This window comes from Suillus fuscotomentosus, assembly GCF_016647785.1.
Source record: "Suillus fuscotomentosus strain FC203 chromosome Unknown F5891scaffold_31, whole genome shotgun sequence".
Lineage (NCBI taxonomy): Eukaryota > Fungi > Basidiomycota > Agaricomycetes > Boletales > Suillaceae > Suillus > Suillus fuscotomentosus.
The window spans coordinates 155,189-173,669 of NW_024539543.1; the positions used below are offsets into that span (position 1 = coordinate 155,189).

General features: G+C 48.6%; 7 protein-coding genes across 7 annotated transcripts; 5 read left to right on the top strand and 2 right to left on the bottom strand.

Moving 5' to 3' along the window:
- Nucleotides 1–45: 45 nt before the first annotated feature.
- Nucleotides 46–3,142, top strand: F5891DRAFT_1189435 (Zn-dependent exopeptidase; the record flags this gene model as incomplete). Its single annotated transcript, XM_041367164.1, has 11 exons — nt 46–308; nt 362–908; nt 965–1,331; nt 1,382–1,474; nt 1,525–1,661; nt 1,714–1,795; nt 1,849–2,108; nt 2,164–2,283; nt 2,332–2,441; nt 2,493–2,962; nt 3,012–3,142. 11 exons carry the CDS (start codon nt 46–48, stop codon nt 3,140–3,142), a joined length of 2,580 nt encoding a protein of 859 aa, XP_041225202.1.
- A 164-nt stretch (nt 3,143–3,306) lies between these two features.
- F5891DRAFT_390075 (uncharacterized protein) lies at nt 3,307–5,144 on the bottom strand. The gene is made up of 15 exons (XM_041371653.1): nt 5,041–5,144; nt 4,981–4,990; nt 4,908–4,927; nt 4,818–4,850; nt 4,673–4,769; nt 4,581–4,615; nt 4,503–4,530; nt 4,417–4,449; nt 4,295–4,368; nt 4,161–4,239; nt 4,028–4,105; nt 3,868–3,978; nt 3,772–3,812; nt 3,694–3,719; nt 3,307–3,636 (listed from the first exon to the last, which is right to left on the bottom strand). The coding sequence occupies exons 1-15, from the start codon at nt 5,089–5,091 to the stop codon at nt 3,489–3,491; spliced, it is 864 nt and encodes a 287-aa protein (XP_041225203.1). The 5' UTR covers nt 5,092–5,144; the 3' UTR covers nt 3,307–3,488.
- Nucleotides 5,145–6,257: 1,113 nt separating this feature from the next.
- Nucleotides 6,258–6,959, top strand: F5891DRAFT_953375 (uncharacterized protein; the record flags this gene model as incomplete). Its single annotated transcript, XM_041375177.1, has 1 exon — nt 6,258–6,959. One exon carries the CDS (start codon nt 6,258–6,260, stop codon nt 6,957–6,959), a length of 702 nt encoding a protein of 233 aa, XP_041225204.1.
- A 592-nt stretch (nt 6,960–7,551) lies between these two features.
- F5891DRAFT_953473 (uncharacterized protein) lies at nt 7,552–7,878 on the top strand (the record flags this gene model as incomplete). The annotated part of the gene is made up of 1 exon (XM_041375188.1): nt 7,552–7,878. A coding segment is annotated over one exon (327 nt), but the record flags the coding sequence as incomplete, so codon positions are not given.
- Nucleotides 7,879–11,146: 3,268 nt separating this feature from the next.
- Nucleotides 11,147–11,574, bottom strand: F5891DRAFT_1189438 (uncharacterized protein; the record flags this gene model as incomplete). The annotated part of the gene is made up of 3 exons (XM_041367165.1): nt 11,147–11,169; nt 11,228–11,417; nt 11,467–11,574. 3 exons carry the CDS (start codon nt 11,572–11,574, stop codon nt 11,147–11,149), a joined length of 321 nt encoding a protein of 106 aa, XP_041225206.1.
- A 153-nt stretch (nt 11,575–11,727) lies between these two features.
- Nucleotides 11,728–12,839, top strand: F5891DRAFT_1189439 (uncharacterized protein; the record flags this gene model as incomplete). Its single annotated transcript, XM_041367166.1, has 3 exons — nt 11,728–12,225; nt 12,281–12,571; nt 12,624–12,839. The coding sequence occupies 3 exons, from the start codon at nt 11,728–11,730 to the stop codon at nt 12,837–12,839; spliced, it is 1,005 nt and encodes a 334-aa protein (XP_041225207.1).
- A 162-nt stretch (nt 12,840–13,001) lies between these two features.
- Nucleotides 13,002–13,962, top strand: F5891DRAFT_953478 (uncharacterized protein; the record flags this gene model as incomplete). The annotated part of the gene is made up of 2 exons (XM_041375189.1): nt 13,002–13,638; nt 13,691–13,962. The coding sequence occupies 2 exons, from the start codon at nt 13,002–13,004 to the stop codon at nt 13,960–13,962; spliced, it is 909 nt and encodes a 302-aa protein (XP_041225208.1).
- Nucleotides 13,963–18,481: the final 4,519 nt, after the last annotated feature.

The following is an 18,481-nucleotide window of genomic DNA, read 5'->3' on the forward strand; positions in this document are numbered from 1 at the left end:
TCAGATTCTGAGTTCGAGTCTCACGTCCTTTCATCCATCTCCAGGATGAACACAGAGAAGAGTGAGAAGGGAGGTTTTTATCAACCTTCTACTAGTAAGGAGCTGCTTCCGCACCCTCCAGGTCTAGTCCAAGCCCGGAGGTATTCAACGGGGCCCATCTTCCGCAAGTTCCTGGTTCTTGGAAGCTTTTCCCTTGTTTTTTTCCTACTCTACAATACTCACTCTATCTCCTTCCTTGGTTTGAAGAAAGACAAGAAGTACTCTGAATCGTATGACAGTTACATAAAGCGGATCGAGGAGGGCTATCTGTGAGTACGAACTTCATGCTGCCATCCGGGTCTTAATTTATTGTGGTCTGTAGTGCCGTTCCATCTGCGGAGTCTGCGCTTGCGGCCTCGCGTGACTACGCCACACACCCACATTTAGCTGGCGCGGTGGAAGACTTCCAGGACGCAAAGGACATTCTTGCGCTCTTCCAGTCCGAGTTTGGTATCTCTACGCCTACTACCGAGCCCATATACCCAGCAGGCTCCCCTGAGTCCCGCGAGGCAACTCTTAGCACAACCTCTAAGCTTAGCAAACCGGCCGCATGGGTCGATATCTATTACCCAGTCATGAACACAGGGAACGCGGATGGCATGGTTGTGGAACTGCTCAGTGAGAGTGACCAGCCCATATGGAAAGCCGACCTGGTTGAGGATGGTGACCCTCGTGACGAGACTGCTGCCAAGTACAAGCATTCCGTTCCACCCTTCCACGGTTTCAGCGCTGCTGGAGAGGCTATCGGCCAACTGGTGTATGCGAACTATGGTACCCATGACGACTATAACAAGCTCATTGGTGCTGGAGTGGACCTCAAAGGGAAGATCATCCTAGCTCGCTACGGTGCTAATTTCCGTGGTCTTAAGGTGAGCCGTGTGGCATATAATAATGACACAACAGATTGCTAATCTCAGACGACAAGGTACAAGGCGCGGCAGAGCATGGCGCAGTCGGTGTCCTGATTTACTCTGACCCTCGAGACGATGGGAGTGTCACCTTTGAGAACGGATATGAGCCATATCCCGCTGGTCCTGCTAGAAATCCCACATCAATTCAACGTGGCTCAGTTATGTACCTCTCTATCTACGCTGGCGATCCCACTACGCCAGGCTACCCTGCATATGAGAATGCAACTCGTGTTGAGCCAACTAACATTCCGAATATTCCAAGTTTGCCACTTTCCTGGGCCAACGCCAAACTTCTTTTTGAAGAGGAACTCGGCGGTGTCCCTGAGGGTACCAAGCTGAACGGGAGAGTTGGAAGCAGAAAAGTCAGGATGGTCAACGATGGTATGCGATTGCGATTACCAGTCGGATTGTCACTAAGCATAGTCGTGCAGTGGATGCCAAGGTCACGCCTATCTGGAATACCATGGTTGCAATTCCTGGTCACATTAAAGATGAAGTCGTCCTCCTTGGGTGCCACCGTGACGGTCAGTTGTGCAATCTGCCTGTGTAGTACGCACCTCATACTTCAACGTAGCTTGGGTTATGGGCGCTGCGGATCCCACATCTGGCACTGTCTCTCTTCACGAAGTTGTTCGCGGACTTGGGGCTCTTTACAAACGTGGATGGAAACCACTGCGTACCATTGTCATTGCCAGCTGGGATGCTGAGGAGGTCAGTGTGATCAGTTATCATCAGCAGCTCTCCTTATCCATAGATGTCACAGTACGGTCTCGTTGGAAGTACTGAGTGGGGCGAGGATTTTGCCGACTGGATCCAAGAGCATGTAGTCTCCTACGTCAATGTCGGTATGTTCTTCGTCCGTTTTGTGTATGTGCTCTCTGCTTAAAGTTGACGATAGACGTATCGGTTTCTGGTTCTCGCTGGTCTACATCTGCTTCCCCTTCTCTCGCCCACCTTATCCAGCGTTCCGCCCGAGACGTCCCTCACCCTACTGATGCCCAAAAGACCCTATGGGATGCTCATTTTGATATTGGTCCTTACGAAGGCCCTGTAGATGCCGAGTTTGCTCGTATGTGGGACAAAATGACCTCCGATGAACCACGAATTGGCCCACTGGGATCAGGAAGTGATTACACAGTCTTCCTGCAGAGACTCGGCGTTCGTCTCTTATCTAATACCCCTTCCGGGAACTCCACTCATTGTGCCATTGCAGGTTGCCAGCTCCGACCAGGGCTTCGGTAATACTCCGACAGACGCGCCTTACCACTACCACTCTATCTATGACTCGCAGATGTGGCAAGAGGTGTACGCAGATCCTGGTTTCTACAAGCATGTTTGTTATACATTTATCCTCGTACTCCCCGATCTTACCTGTGACTAGGTTGCTGTCGCGCAGAATCTGGGTCTGTTGACATTGCGTCTTACGGATTCCTTAATCCTCCCTTTAAACACCACTCAGTATGCACTTGAGCTTGACTCCTACGTCGACACGTGAGTGTTAGCAAATGAAGTCACATTATATATCTTGCTAATCCTTTCCAGTGTCATCAAGTCTACTTACCGTGAAGAGATTCTGCCAGACCTTTTCCCTCTTAGAAGGGCCATTGCAAAGCTGCAGGACGCAAGCTTTAAGCTTGATGAGGAGAAAGCTGCTGCCGAGAAGGCTTTCCATAAGGCTTTGAAGAAAATCAGTCGTGCTCGCAATCCCCGTGCTATTCGGCGGATCATTCAATGGATCAAGGAGCATCTCGGTATTAGTGCACCGGAAGTCCAGGACTTGAGGTTTGGCGCATTCAAATGGATGTCGTCTATGACAGAGTCGAGTTTCTCGGAAGCGCATATCTGCGAGTCGCGTGGCAAAGGCCCGTTATCTGATTTCATACGGGCAGCTAAGAGAGTCAGAACCGCCAATCAGAAACTCATGGCGTTTGAGCGTGGATTTATCTCTGAGGATGGCATTAAGGATAGGGAATGGTACAGACATCTGGGCGTTGCTCCCGGGAAACACCTTGGTAAGCCTCTGTGGTACTGCTGTGCAGTCTGGCTAATGATTTCAAACAGGGTATGCGCCAACTACACTGCCAGGCCTGACAGAAGCTATTGTTTATGACGAGGATCGCGAACTTGCCGAGCATGAGGCTGCTCGACTGACCGCACTCATTGAAAACCTCGCGGATTTTCTCGAGGTTTAAAGCAGAGTATACTACCAATTGTAGGCTTCCAGGCCAGCAAACATGAAATTCACCATGCACCTGCTTTCTTAGATACTGCCCAGCGTCGGTCTAGTGAATTTGATGACTTAGTAGCGGCAACCGAAGGTGCATATATTCCCCGTCGAACTTGTATCTGCGTTAAGTTCTTGTGCAGTCGCAACTAGACTTGCGACCGCGGTGCGCGACTCAACGTTTCCCGACACTCTTTTGAAAAGCCGTTAGTGATGGTCAATGATCTTGAGTAGGTAAGCAGACATCGTAGTTCGTAGGTATGTATGTGACATGGGATACATACACAGTAGGACCAGGCCTGCACTGCACATAACTAAACACCATATATCACCGTCGAAAATTGGTCTCCAAACTGCAACTCAGATACATCCGTCAGTGTATGAATATGCGATTGTCCTTCACTCGCTCGTAGGTTGAAAAGGATCCGAGAGGCTAGAACACTGTGGATGACGATCTGCGGACTGGTGACATGATACACAATCAGTTGGTGATGCAGTTGTTCAAGTTGATGTACTCACGAGTCTGTGATGGAAACCCATGTGACCTGTATTCAACAATAAGCACATGGATGGCTGGCCAGGTATACTGCGACGCACCGGAGGAGCCATAGTCAAGATTATGTTAAACGATGATACGACTTGATAGTAGGATGTCAACACACGGGCCAGTTTCGGCGAATAGATTAATCTTACTCATGATGCAGATCATATATCTCGCCGAGTCGTTGAAGAACGTTCTTTGGAGTAGTCCGACGGCATTGCCGTACTTGCTGAATCTGATGTACATCATCAAGCAAAAGAGGACTAATTATGCATGAGTCTAAGAATATTCTTGAAAGACGAGACGCCTGACCCAGTTCGTACAGTAACAGAGCAGCGTACTCGTAAACGTTATTTCTGCCGCCCACGAAAAGACAGTCGCCCGGATTCGCTGTCCACCTCGTATGAGTATGATTGTCACAAAAATCAAAGAATGCATCACAAACGTATATTAATAGAGGTCGTGTTTTTGGAATTGAAGATCAGGGGAGTGTCAGATATGATATAAGAGCCCGCGAAACAAACCTGGCAGTGGTTCAGCGTCAAGCCTTTTATGGTGAAAAGTGGACGAAAAACATACGACGGGAAAAACAAGAAGGAATGCCAGCAGACGCTTACTGTTCCAGGAAGCGTAAATCCTCGTTATGAGCAAGCCTAGAGGTGAAATGTCAATATCGGGAGCTCATTTAGGACATGACATACCTTCCGCGGCTAGAATGCAGATGATATGCAACACTGCGTAAGGGTTGGATGAGAAAAGTAATGTACCGTAGACTGTGTACGCTGACCGTTGGACGCTTGTCCAAATCTAACACACTACGGGATAGTTATAAACATTAGGGTATTGAAGGGCTGTAATCACTTGCACTTTCACCAGGATAGTACTGTGTTCGAAGCGCACCTATCCATCAACCGTGAGGCTTGTCATAAAAAGCGAGTTAGAACATGTGTAGCTCACCCGTGAATGTCATCCCAATGGCGAAAAATGGCAAGTATCGTGATACAGTGAATACAAATCGCACGAAAGTCCATCTGCGGTGCCAGACCCACTGTGACTTTGGGACAGTCATCAAATAATTCAACAATAAGTGCACCACACGCACCTCTGTTTCCAGGGTAATGAAATAATCAAAAATCTAAGTAAGGACATCAGCATCACATATCCACGAGTTCAAGTCAGCTAATGCGCTCACTAAAATAGCAAACATTCCAACTGAGTATTCAGTCAGCCACAATATCTGTACAAGCATCAGATATGATCCGTACCATTGAAGTACTGGGCGTAAGGGTTAATCAGAGTTATTTGGAGCTTGACTCGTTGCGCACCTTAGATGCCTGTGTGCCAGCGTCGACGAACAAAGCAGTAGGGTGATCCATCCGATGCGTCAAGTTTGTGGAAAGCAAATCAACGCTCTCGCTGTTCGTTCAAGTTACGCCCAAGTTTACTATTTAAGCACACACAACTGACAGCTGTGTTACAACGTTTACACATCGCTTTCATGTTAAGATACGCCAAGTATTGCAACACGGATCAACGCCCATGTCGATCAGTAGCCTAAGAATCAAGGGGTGATTGTGAATGGTGATATGAGTAACAAGGCTGTGGAACCCAGATCAATAATCAATTCATTCATGACGATGCGCTATGTAGTTGGAATCTGTTTCATTATCCTGTGCCTTCTGACTGACGCTGGAATATAATCAGATCCGGGAACACGGTAACTAAACTACAGCTATAACGACGGATGAATCAATTTCACGCCAAAATCTCACGGTGATAAGACAAGCGGAGCCCCTCAGCTTCATGCTCGAACAGACAGCAGTACATGACGCGGCAGCCCAGCGTCGCGAATCGATCCAACTTGGTTAAACAGGTTCAACCGGCTCACGAATGGGCCAACTTGAGGATAATGAACTCAATTAAGAGGAAAAAAAAAACTCAGCTATTACGAATCACGCCGACCGTCTTCAGCTTGAGATGCGGGCTAGCCTACCTGCAATATCATACGCCGTTTGGATGTGCAGTGTCTCTGAAGTACTTGTGCATGGTTAGACATCAAATGAAACCATCACATGCACAGCCCGCTGCACAGCATGCTCACCTCGGCATTCGGAAAAGTCATCATTTGACATTACATCTTTGAATTTGGAAGTTCGAAGGGGTGGGCTCAGTGCGGAGTGCTCATCATGATCATCAAGGAGCGAGTGTTACAGCTCTTGTTGTTCTCGTGCGTTGACCTCGAAATCTCACGACGACATTCTTCCCAAGCAATGATTCCGATTCATCTTATCACCACGATCCATCGCCTGCATCAGGATTCTCCAAAGGTCGTGTTCTCTCAAAGTGTGAGGAACAAACACGTGATTAGAACGAAGTCTATGCCATTTCGAGAAGAGTAACTCACGCTTTCTCTTCCTCTCCCTATCATTGCTCATACACTGAGCATTTCGCCTCGTGCTATCATCATTAGCCATACTCTGCTCTAGTCTACTTTTAAAAACATCGAAAAACAGCCACAGCAGTTTTACCGCAAAAATTTACAATGGATAGACTCCATTCGGATCCTAGGTTTTCAGTTTGCCCCGACTTCATGTCCGAAAGGTATCGAGTCAGTCGGATCAGCATGGTGACTGCCAACGTCACCGAAGCCCAGGCTGCTGACACCCTTCGCAACATATGGGTGACCACCAACGAAGACTTGTGTTTACAATGGCAACAACAACTTGCCGAAGACGACAGACTGAAAGCAGAGAAGCAGTGCTTAGACAAAGAAGACCAGGAACGTCAACAAGCAGCTTTGCAACTTGAAGAAGCTACAGCGCGCGCGGATGAAAAGAAGAAAAACCGTCTAAAACACATTCCAATACCCATGCGCCCGCGTCCCTTCGCCAATGACGAAGAAGCTTTAATTTCAGAGTTTGCAATACGCAAACTGGACAAAGGTCAGTATATAGAACTGTACTACTGGACGAACCATGGACTCGATGATGCAATGGTCAACTACCGCACTCGTGATGACGATAGCTTAGTTCCTACCACCGGCGAAGACGGTTCCACAGTTTGGATAAGCTCTGCATCCTCTAAACCAGCATCAGGCGTCATAGTGGATAGACACTTATCCCCAGCAGATTTCGCACAAGCTATTCCTCGCATAGTTGCGGCTCTAGAAGAGCGTGACTGGCCTCAACAACGTGTGCTGATGCTCGCCCAATTCTGGGGAGCCATCATGCTACATCGTTACTAAAACTCTCGCGACTTATTAGCTCAACGAGCCATCATGCTATTCCAGGAAGAGCAACGCAGAGCGTGGCACAATGCTATTCCATCCTCAAAAGGTGCTTGGGATATTTCAGTCATCGACGAGCCAACCCTTGCGTGCACCTTCGAGAGAGTTTATCGTGCCTCGCTCATTCGTTCCAATGTGCACAGACAGGATATTCAGGTTAGTACCTCCTTTTTCAATTACTTTGAAATCTTTCTAATTGCATTCCCTTTTCACCTCACAACTGCATCGAACCAATCGTGTTTAAAAATATTCAAATTGGTGTTTTTTCGTGTAATGCCTTACCTTGATTGGTCCTTTGAACCCATCAACGTGTTTACTCATCCTTGTGATACCTTGCGTCTGCGTTTGCATTTATGCCTTTTGTGTATACCATCTCCAGCCATGACACTCAAGGGAAGAGTCGCGCAGCAACCACAGAGATAACTCCTTGCAGCACAGCTCGAGATGTTTGAAGAGGTCACCATCTCAATCTGCCAGAAGGCGCTCGCGTTCACCAAGGGACAATCACAACACCTCTGGCAACCAATTGGGTTTTCAAGACAGTGCACATGGCAATTGCGCCCCAGCTGTGTGCGCCGTCTGTCTGGGGACCCATGGCCACAAATTCATCAAATGTGTCGCCGAACGCCTATGGAACAACAAATTTCTTGCCTCGTCAACGTGCTCTGGAAAGTCCTTGCTCGTACGGAACTCGTACAAAACACTTTGTGTCGATTGGCAAAGATCATGTGGATGCAGCAGTCGGCATCATGACGAACACCATGTGTGCTCCGGGTGTCTTGCCACATCACACGGAGCTCAGTCGTGCGCTCGCGCTCAGAAAACTTCACCCACTCACACCTTACAATCATCGGGAATGGGAGCTTCAACTTCATAAATACGATCTTCTTAATGAGTATCCCGATCTATCAGAAGGTCTACGGTCTGGATTCAACCTGCACATACCCATCGTTCTTCACACACAATCTCCCCCAAATAGTGCATCACTCACCATCTTTCGCACTGCCTTCGACAAAATTCTGGAACGTGAGCTTGCCACCGGAAGATACATTGGCCCGTTCTCACAAGACAGCCTCAATGCTCTTCTGGGTCCTTTCCAATCATCTCCGATCTCCATCATCCCCAAAGCGGGAAAACCTGGAAAGTTCTGTGTTATCCAGAATTTTTCATTCCCCACCAACACATCTCTGGCTCATCCTAATGCTTCCATCAACTCCAGCGTCAATTCAGATGACTTCCCTTGCACTTGGGGAACGTTCGATACCATATGTACCATCATTCGTTCTCTTCCACCTGGCTCTCAAGCAGCCACGTGCGACGTCGCTGAAGCTTATCGTACCATTCCTATACATCACTCACAATGGGCAGCAGCCATGGTTCACCTTCCTGATGACGATTTGTGCATTGACACTTGTGTATCCTTCGGTATGGGTCCATCAGCTGGTGTCTATGGACACATTGCTGATGCTGGAGCAGACTTACTTCGTGCAGCTGGAATCGGACCCCTGGCCAAATGGGTGGACGATCATTTATTCTTTCGCATATGACGTGAGCATCTTCTTACTTACAACGAACATCGGAAAAACCTGCACGATCTCCTGGAGGCCAATGGGAAGTCACAGTCAGGAGGGTGTCTGTGGTATGAAAGTGGGTCTCTGGATGATGGCAGCTTTGACATCCATGCAGAAAATTGCAAGTTTCCCCTATGTGATCTTTCTGATTCTTTGCCAAGGTCTGACATCGACGCAGACTTCACGTTTGCATTCGAAGACATCACCAGACTGTCTCGTCTCTTGGGAATACCGTGGGAGCTCACAAAAGACACGCTATTCAGCTTCGTGGCACTCTATCTGGGTTTCCTCTGGGACATCTCGCACTTATCAGTCCGGTTATCTCCAGAGAAACAAGCGAAGTATCTACTTGCCATTGCAGAATGGCGCTCACACGCGATGCACACACTACTCGACATCCAACGGCTCTACGGGAAATTGTTGCACTCATGTCTGGTGGTCCCAGCAGGACGTGCGTACCTCAGCAGATTGGAGACCATGCTCGGAGTCAGTCACAATAGCCCTTTCGTGCCACGTCACTCCAGTCATCATCTCAACGAAGAGCTCGAGTGGTGGGAAGAATGTCTCAATCGTTCCTTCGTGAGATGCCCCATCACACAACCCTCCTCCCTCATCGACTTACAGGCCTTCTCAGATGTAAGTACATCCTTCGGCATTGCAATTACTCTCAATGGGTATTGGCGAGCCTGGCGTCTGCTGCCCGGATGGCAAATGTGCAGAGGTCAGCATGACATCGGGTGGGCTGAGTGCGTGGGGTTTGAACTCCTCGTACATGCCATCCTCCACAGTCGTCAACCCAACATCCACAAACACTTCCGGTTGTTCTGTGACAACCAGGGAGTGGTCAATGGATGGAAGAACCACCGCAGCTGCAACCGAGCCACCAACCTCATGTTTCGTTGCATCCACAGCTTGCTGGAGTCAATTGGTGGTGAAACCTCCTTCCATTTGCAGTACGTACCTAGCACAGACGACCCAGCAGACGACCCATCACGAGGAATCTTCCCTCCACGTCGGTTCCTCCTACCCCCAATCGACCTCCCAGGAGATCTCTGTCAATTTCTCATTGACGTCAAACCCTCCACCGAATCTGATCATCCCCGTGTCGTTGATATGCAGCAAAGTGTTGATGAAGTGGTTGACACAGAGAACGATGGATACTGGGGAGAACAACTCCTCCAACTACGAGATTTCTGGCAGGAATAGACCCACCAAGTTCATGAAACCACCCCCCATCATTGTCTCCTCTGCCAGAGCATCAGTTCATCCCTACAAACCAGACTTAACACCCGTCACATTGCCTCTTAGACCACATTGTTTAGCGCGGGATAGGCTAAGGCTATGGGTACCAGGAATATCAAGGTCGCTGTTAGATCACGCAGGTTCACCAGTAACAATATCCGAGAATGACCTCGACCGCATACTGACCGTGATTGTGCACTCCCATGCTCCCAGCACCAGAGAATCCTACAGCTCAGGTCTTCTGGTGTTCCATGTCTTTTGTAACTCACTCCAGAAACATCCCAGAGTCCCAATGCTGCCCAGCATCTTCAATCCTGATTCTCATGTTCATCGCTTCCTGTGCCGGGTTATATTCTGGGAAGACATTCGAGAACTACTTATATTCTGTGAGAGCTTGGCACCTGTTACACAGCCAAGCTTGGTGAGTTGAACAAGATCAGATATCCTTAGCACTAGAAGGAGGCAAATGTCTCACTCCTGCAGCTTCCACACGTCCAAAACGAAAACCCTTCACCACATCACTCATCATTCGCCTCCACTCAGCACTAGATCTATCCACACCTCTACATGCTGCAGTATACACATGTCTCCATCAGTAAACTACAAATTTCTCCACAGACATCAACATTTTCGACAGTTCTCACAGTAACCCACAGAGGCACAGCGCTCACAGCAAATTTCTCCCAGGTATCGACACTTTTCTGCAGTTCCCCACAGTTCCCCACAGAGGCACAGCACTCACAGGACGTACAGCCTCACAGTGTCTGTCAGTAAGATACTATTATAGTTACTAGTAGTCATGAGCGCTACTAGGCCTAAGTATTACTTCAACTCGTAATCCTCAAAGTACTTAGAATTAAAATTTAAAGTCACACAATTTGAAGCATCCACCAAGTCAAGTGCATGAAGCAGAATTTTATATCCATATTTACTATATTACCAGTACCACAAAATACAAGCTATTTGATACAACGTAAGATACTCAACATTAGTCCAACTGTATGGTTACATGGCACTGAGATGCGGTGAATGAGTCTACGATACAAGTGTTAGTTGGTAGTGCTGTGTACACGAAGGCGCTGAAGGTACAACAATTCAGATGGTGAGTCTGAACAATATGTTGGGTCTTGCAGAACCTAGCTGCTATTCGACCCTAAAGGGTTTCTGGACTAGGCTTAAGGCTCAGAGGAGAGGAAATATCATAGAAAACTGCTGAGCACTCAGACTCATACTGGTAACTGGTGAAAAGATTGCTTGATTATGTAAGCTACAAAAGTGCCAACATAAGGTAAGGTAAAAACAGTCTCTACAAGCCCAGCCAGAAATGAATCCCTACAGCGCACTTACCATGGAAACTGGGTGGCGTTGAGCAGTGAGAAAGTCCGTGTTTTTTGAATGTGATGCACATATGACCTAGTCCTACATCCGCCTTGTCAAGCTTCTGCTTAGAAATGGCGGACTTATATTTCGAAAGATTGGTCATGACCTCGTGTTCTCGGACAACACAATCCGCAAGTGTTTTCTCTGCTACAAATACATCGTGTCGGGCCCTTGCGAGGTCCATGATGAGGTTTGCTTCAAGGTTGTCAACATCATCGATGGTCTGTATGCACGTTAACAAGCATTGTAAGACTCGCATATCAGTCACTTACCATTAACCCAATAGCGTCAATGACATCATACAAGTCAGCGATACCACCACTGCCAGGGTCACCCAGAGTTCGGCTTGATTGCCTCTTGTTGGAGTATTGCGGGCACATACATGACGCTGATGGTACTTCACTGGAAATGTTTAGATGAATTGGTGTGTGGCTTGACTCGGACATGAGTGTTTTGGAAAAACTAATATGGCTTATTGATTCCGGATATCATAGCTTACTTTGAACTCAGAATCTCACATGCACATCAATACTATGTCATCACTCCAACTTCTAGAATGTCCTTCGTGCGGCAAGGGCAGTTTCAAGGACCATGTCGCTGTCGCTCGACATATGAGCCAACCTCGCTCTGGCTGCAATACTTGGCTGCAGAATCTGATATGCTTGGATGAATCGAATAATCCTGTGAATATGGATGAGTCAGACATCAGAGTAAATAATTCTGACATGGAGTCTGGTGGTTTTGAAAATTGGGATAAGGTGTTCCAAGGGAGTAGAATGGAGGACCAGGTTCATGACGAGCAAACACCAACTCGCGATTCGGAAGTTATGGACTCATATCCTGACTGTGCACAATCATACGGCAGGGGCTACACGTTCCTGGACTTATTCAATATGGACGAGAACAGCAAACACCGTGTTACGAATCCATATTATCCTTTCAGTGGCCAGAGAGACTGGGAGGTTGGGTCATGGTTGCTTCACTCAGGGTTAAGCATGGGGAAGATAGATAGTTTCCTTTCGCTCGAGATGGTGAGTAGTAATAAATTCTTCGATAATATATAATTTTTGAAAGTGTCTCGTTCAGATAAAGACCCTTCCGTTGTCGTTCAGTTCGGCCAAGGAACTATGCGGCAGAGCGGAAATGTTACCCAGCGGTCCACGCTGGATGTCTCAAACAATACCTACAATGCATCCCACGAAATCACCTGTTGTCTTGTATTGGTGTGATCCCTTAGATTGTGTTTCAAGTCTTCTCAACCACCCTGCCTTTCATGATGAGCTAGACTTTACACCTCGCAGGGTGTATACCACTGCGCAGCAGCTGTGCCGTGTATATTCAGAATGGATGACCAGCGATGACGTGTGGAATATGCAGGTACATATTGTTTCATTTGTGCGAGTCATTATACTTATCTGTTTTTGGACAGTCAGCCCTACCAAGAGGTGCAACACTCCTCAGGACCATTTTATCTTCTGACAAGACGAATATATCGACCATGACGGGCGACAGAGTTGCACACCCCCTTCTAGTTAGTCTTGCTAACATACACATGTCCATGCGACTCAAGTCGTCTTCGAATGCCTTTGTACTCACCGCTCTACTTCCTGTCCCAAGATTCATCCATAAGAACAAATGCATGTGAGGCATACTTGAAGATCACCTCATTCACGAATGCTTGGATATTGTTCTACGTCCACTCAAGTTGGCCACTCGCGAAGGGATCATGCTTTCAGACCCTGTTGGGCACAGTCGCTATTGCTTTACACCGCTCGCGAGCTATATTGTTGACACCCCAGAGGCCATGATGCTGGCCGCTTTTGACCTTGCTATGAGTCTGCTCAACAATATGCCAGACTCAAAGCAGCATGGTTCAGATGTAGATGTCGATGAAAATGTCGATTTCGATGCAGACGACGATCACGATATCCCAATAGACCTTCTGGCAACGATCAAATACCCTGGACATTCACGTCCAATCACGAATTACTTCGGAATCACCAAGTTCCTCCAGTACAGGGAAATCAGGATGGTCCTTATGCCATTGTGTTTGTTTGTTGTCGAACGCACAGGATTTCACTTCGCTTATGACCCCTCCATTAGAAAGATATCTGTTGATGATGCTGCCATCAAGTTTGACCTTGCTGACTTACGACCAGCCATTACCAATTTTCTTCATTGTGAGGATACTCATGGGAGAGATCATGTCCATACTATTGGGGGGGCTAGAAGAGCTGGACCCGCTGCTTCACTTCCCTTTGACACGCTACAGGTCTGGTTTAAACTTCGGCTGCAGGACACTGAATTCCACGACATTAGCATCATACGGCCTGCGCAAACCCTCAACTGTGCACCCCCTTCTGATCCCTGGACCTCTGGCCGGTATGATACAGTTATCATTAACAACGATGCGGGATGCTTATGGCCCACAAGTGGTCTTCGTGGTACATTATGCTCTCATGTCGCGCTGAATATTTACTTATTGTCAAGTCACAGGTCATACTATTGGTCAAATCAGGCTTATCATGCATCCTATTGGAAAGAGTGGCACGAATTGGTCATGGAAGGACCGTTTTCTGGTATACGTGCATCGCTTTGACATTGTTCCTCAAAGCTCCGGCACCAATGATCGTGAGCCAAGTACGCAGCTCCACTTGCTCAAACGAGCAAAACGCTCAAATGGTACTTGGGTGGGTGACATCATACCCGTGATGCAGCTTAGATCACCTGTGAACCTTGTCCCTCGCTTCGGTGCAAGTGCGGTGTAGAGACTCATGCCTCTCATGGCGTGACATGGCAGTTTCCACCAAGGAGTGCATAGCACGAACTTGTAGCGTCACTCTGTGTGCTACCCACAGCTATCCCTATACAAGGCGCAGCTTTCCCGCGCACCATTCCTGCGCTTCACGATGTATATGCACGCGCACGCTGTAGAAACAACAATACTGAGAGGAACAAAGAAATGCTCCTGACTGTATCTAAAAAGTTGTAGGTCGTGCGTTGCCTAGTCTGCTATACTTGAAAGGACAAGTGCATTTGACCCTAAAGGGGAAGCAGGTGCAGCGGAGATCTAGAGGTACGCGCTTCAGCGAAGCGCGAGAAAGCGCAGGTGCGCGCAAGGTACGAAGGCGCGGGAACGCGCGCGCGTATTAGCGCGAAGCGCGGGAAAGCGTGCGCGTGTAAGCGGAAATAAGAGAGACTAAACTTATGTGAAGATATAAGCAAGATAAAGGATGTGAGATGTGTTGTGCTAATGAATAGATTTCTACTGCGACTTTCTAAGTAGTAAGTACTAGGTAAAGTTGGGTGAAAAGTAAGGTACATAATAGTATGTACTGCTGGCGCTTATATAGCGCGCCTAAGCGCGCTCATGCGGAGCCGAAGCGCTACCGAGTAGGTATGTAAAAATATATATGAGTGAGAAACTATGATAAAAATAAAGGTGGAACTATGCTAATAAAGGAAATGGAAATATACGCACTAGGGAGCTTGGTGGACAGTGGATGGATGCATCTGGATGGCTGGCGCTATAGGGCGCGCAAGCATGGGAACGTGCGCGCGCGTATACATCGTGAAGCGCGGGAATGGTGCGCGCATGGTGCGCGTTGCGCAGGAAAGCTGCGCGTCATATAGGAATCACTGTGGATGGTACACAGAGTGATGCTGCGAGTTGGTGCTGTATACTCCCTAGTGTAAAGTGCCATATCACACTATGAGATGCACGAGTCTCTACATCTCCCAGGGACTTAAATTCTGAGTGTCCCCACTCAGCGCGCGCATGGTGAGGATTTTGCGTGATAGTATGTGTGCGCGATGCCTGTATGATGCTTGGGTCGTTGGGCGATGAATGCGCAAGTGCAGGAATTATTGCGTGGATGTGCGTGAAGCGTGGGAAGTTGCGCGCATGGTACGCGCAAGGCGCGAGAATGTGCGCGCGCTATGCGTGAAGGCGCGGGAATGAAGCGTAGCATGGCGAATTGCAAGGGTGACTCTGGTGTGAATAGTGTTCCCTGGGTGTGAGGCGATGATGTGAGAGTGATATGGATGTGGCGCGCATATGGCATAAAGCGCGAGAAAGTGCGCGCGCGCAAGGCGCGAGAAAGCGCGTGAGTGTCGCATGTGTTGTATTGTGCGTATGATGCGAAGTGGTGCGGTCCAAGAGCGATCCAATCCATGTCCAGACCAAGTCCTGCTAGGCGCGCTAAATATTAGATGCTAAAGGTTTGAACATTGTGAGTAAAACTATATGTGAAAATATGAAGGGAAAATGGTAGACTTTGCGGATGTCCTATCCGACTTGTCTTCTTCGTGCAGCTGTCAACATCTACACCTTCCTATGAGCAAGGCGCGGGAAGCGCGCATGTGTGCGCGCGCGAGGCGTATGGGCGCGTGAATATTGCGCGCGTATGTGCGTGTGAGCGTGGGAAGACTGCGCGCATATGTGCGCGTTCTAAGGTAAAAAGGGGCATGGTGCCGCGTCATGCGTGCGAAGAGAAAATAATACTATTGAGCTAGGTGGGCACGATCTATGGTTGTTTTTCTTCTATGTTCTTCTAGGCAATCCCTATATGCATATATATCAGTGTGTTATTAGTCTTTTGGACAGTGTTATAATGAGAGAAAATGAAATGAAAGAGCGCTGGACGAAACCCAGGGTAAAACAAACAATATCCTATGAAACAGTGTTGGTATATGTTCCTCCTTTGATGCGCGGCTGAGGCGCTTGATCCTCCTCCTTGAGCGCGTGCGAGTGCGCGTGACTAGCGCGCTTCGCGTCTCTTGCGAGCTGACGCTTTACCCAAGGTAGGGTTGGAATGAGCGAGGCTGGCGCGCTTGGGGGGGGCTTGTAACTGGCAGAATGAATTCCTGCACAATGCGCTGCAGGTTGAAGGCGCGCCAATGGGAGGCGCTGCAAGGGGTGTAGGGGCGCCCTACAAGCTGATAGGATGCGCGCGATGTGCGCGCCTTGGTGCGATTTCGCGCGAATTTAATTATTTTGGCCGAACACGCGAGGAACGGCCATTTCTCTGCAAATGCATTAGCGAGAGACATGTATAGTGAAGAATTAGGCGCAAATGTTGCGCCAATGGGCTGTAAGGGTGGTATATCAAGGCGCAATAGGCGCATAGGTGAAGGAGAATAGTGCGCATCAAGGCGCGCAGGAATGAAATTGACATGGTAAGCAAAAGCGCGCAGAATGTGAATAAATGTGGGAAGTGCAAAGTTAAAGATGATGATAGGGGAGTTAGGCGCATATGTATGTGTCAGGCGCGCGCCTAAGTCGCGCCTGGATGGCTGATTGAAATATACTTTGTGTTGAATGATAGAAATGCGGTTTAGAAGGGGAGAAGCGATAGAAATGCGGTAGCGTGAAAACTCTGCTAAAATTATGAGTGCGCAAGGCGCGGGAATGCGCACGCGTATTGCGCGATGCGCGTAATCATGGCGCGTGAACAAGGGGTGGTGCAAAGATGAACCTAAAGTGTTTGGAAGCGTCATATAGCTCCTTAAGAGCTTCAAACATGAAAAAGACAAAAAATGCGAAACAAGATGAGGAAAAATATACCGTGCCTCTAGGCGCGCGCATTGCGCGTCCTCAGGCACAATATGGTGCTCCTGAGTCGCGCCAGGGTCGCCTGAGACATGCTCTGCTTGGTGGTTAGATGGCGTGATGCATGGATGCTTTACTGGCATGCGATAGTCACTGGAAGCAAAAAGTGCGATGTGCGCGTGATCGCGAGTGACATCTGGAATTTCCAGAGACAAACTCTGGTTGATGCAAGGTGCAACTTGAGCCTCTGATGCGGTAGGAGGCTCCTCTATAGGCGCGCTAAGGTGCAATAGATGTTTAGGGTCATCCCTGACCTCTAATGATGCGAGCAGTGATGGTGATGGTGCGATTGGCGAGGTTTCTTCCTTAAGTGATGCGATAGCGAGGGGCGAGCGTGTTTCTAGCGGTGCATTAGTGTGCAATAGATGTTTAGAGTCATCCCTGACTAATGGCGAGGCTATAGCGATAGGCGCGTGCGATGCGATAGCGATAGGTGCGCGTGTTTCAACTGGCGCGTTAGTGTGCAATAGATGTTTAGAGTCATCCCTGACTTCTGACGCGATTGATGGTGATGGTGATGATGCGGATTGTGAAGGAGATGGTGCTGCTGAGGATGATGGTGAAGAGGCGCCTGCAGTGCGCGTCTGGTTGCGCTTCGCGAGCACGCGCTCGAGTTCGTGATCTAGAGTGATACAGTCTGGTATAGCTTTGCATGCTGGCATAGTTGATGGTGGAGGTGTGTGTGAATTGCGCGAAGGCGCGGGAAAGGCGCGTGCGCGAGGCGCAAGAATAGGAACTGGTGGCCTTTTGTCAAGTGCAACCTCTGAGGGTGCGCAATAGAAGAGTCCTGCTGTCGCATTAGTACTGGTGGTCGTATCCTGGGTTGCGTGGCTCGCGTGATAGCGATCTTGGCACTTAGCCACTGGTGCGCTAACTGGCGTGTTTGGCGCTATAGTGGGCGCGCTAATTGGTGCGCTTACTGGTGCGCTTGGCGCGGGAAAAGCGCGCCCAGATAATAGGAACTGCGCAGCTGCAAAGACGTCCATAAATGGATATGGGTCGTATGGGTGGTGGTCAGGGAACTTGATCATAAGGCGCAAGCGGATTTGCGCCTGAGCATCGCTAGGGATTCCTTCCATGAATAAGTGGTCGCGTTCGGCCTTTCCAATACAGTCTTCGTCCATGAGTGGCTGCATAACCTTCCTGAATGCGCGCAGGTAATTGCTGAGTTCTGTGCAAGAAGGCATTGGTTTGTTAGCGTATTCGCACGCGATGGCGCACAAGTCCGCGAGCGCGTAGCGTCTTTTACCATCCCATCCAGGATACATTACCTTCACCTCATCTAAAAAGGTGCTGTAATCATCTACTGCCGCTTCTGGCATGCCTCCCCATAGTTCTCGATCATCGCATGCAAGGTAGCGGATAATACCTTTGATGCGGTCAAGTCCTTGGAGTCCTGCTTCATCAGCGAGCTGCTCATATGTGTCAATGAATTCAGCGAGGTTGTCTGTAGTGCCGTTGAACTTGGGCGCATTTGCGGTGCCGCGGATGGGCATTCTATAAGGCATTGAGGCGTGAAAAGGCACAGGCGCGCGCGTGAGGCGCAGAGGTGTGGGAACTATTGTGTGCGCGCAAGGCGCGAGAGTGCGTGACTATACAATGGTTAGCTTCTGAATTTGCAAAGAGATTGACCTTATATGTGCGAATTGCGCTAAGTGCAAAGGTGCGCTCGCAAG

What these genes read in the sequence shown, in the direction of transcription:
- F5891DRAFT_390075 (XM_041371653.1), bottom strand. Translation starts at nt 5,091, where the DNA reads ATGGATCACCCTACTGCTTTGTTCGTCGACGCTGGCACACAGGCATCT. An exon ending in TCCTTCTTGTTTTTCCCGTC is followed by an intron (nt 4,240 to 4,294) that starts GTATGTTTTTCG and finishes AACCACTGCCAG; the next exon opens with GTTTGTTTCGCGGGCTCTTA. An exon ending in ATATATGATCTGCATCATGA is followed by an intron (nt 3,813 to 3,867) that starts GTAAGATTAATC and finishes CCTACTATCAAG; the next exon opens with TCGTATCATCGTTTAACATA.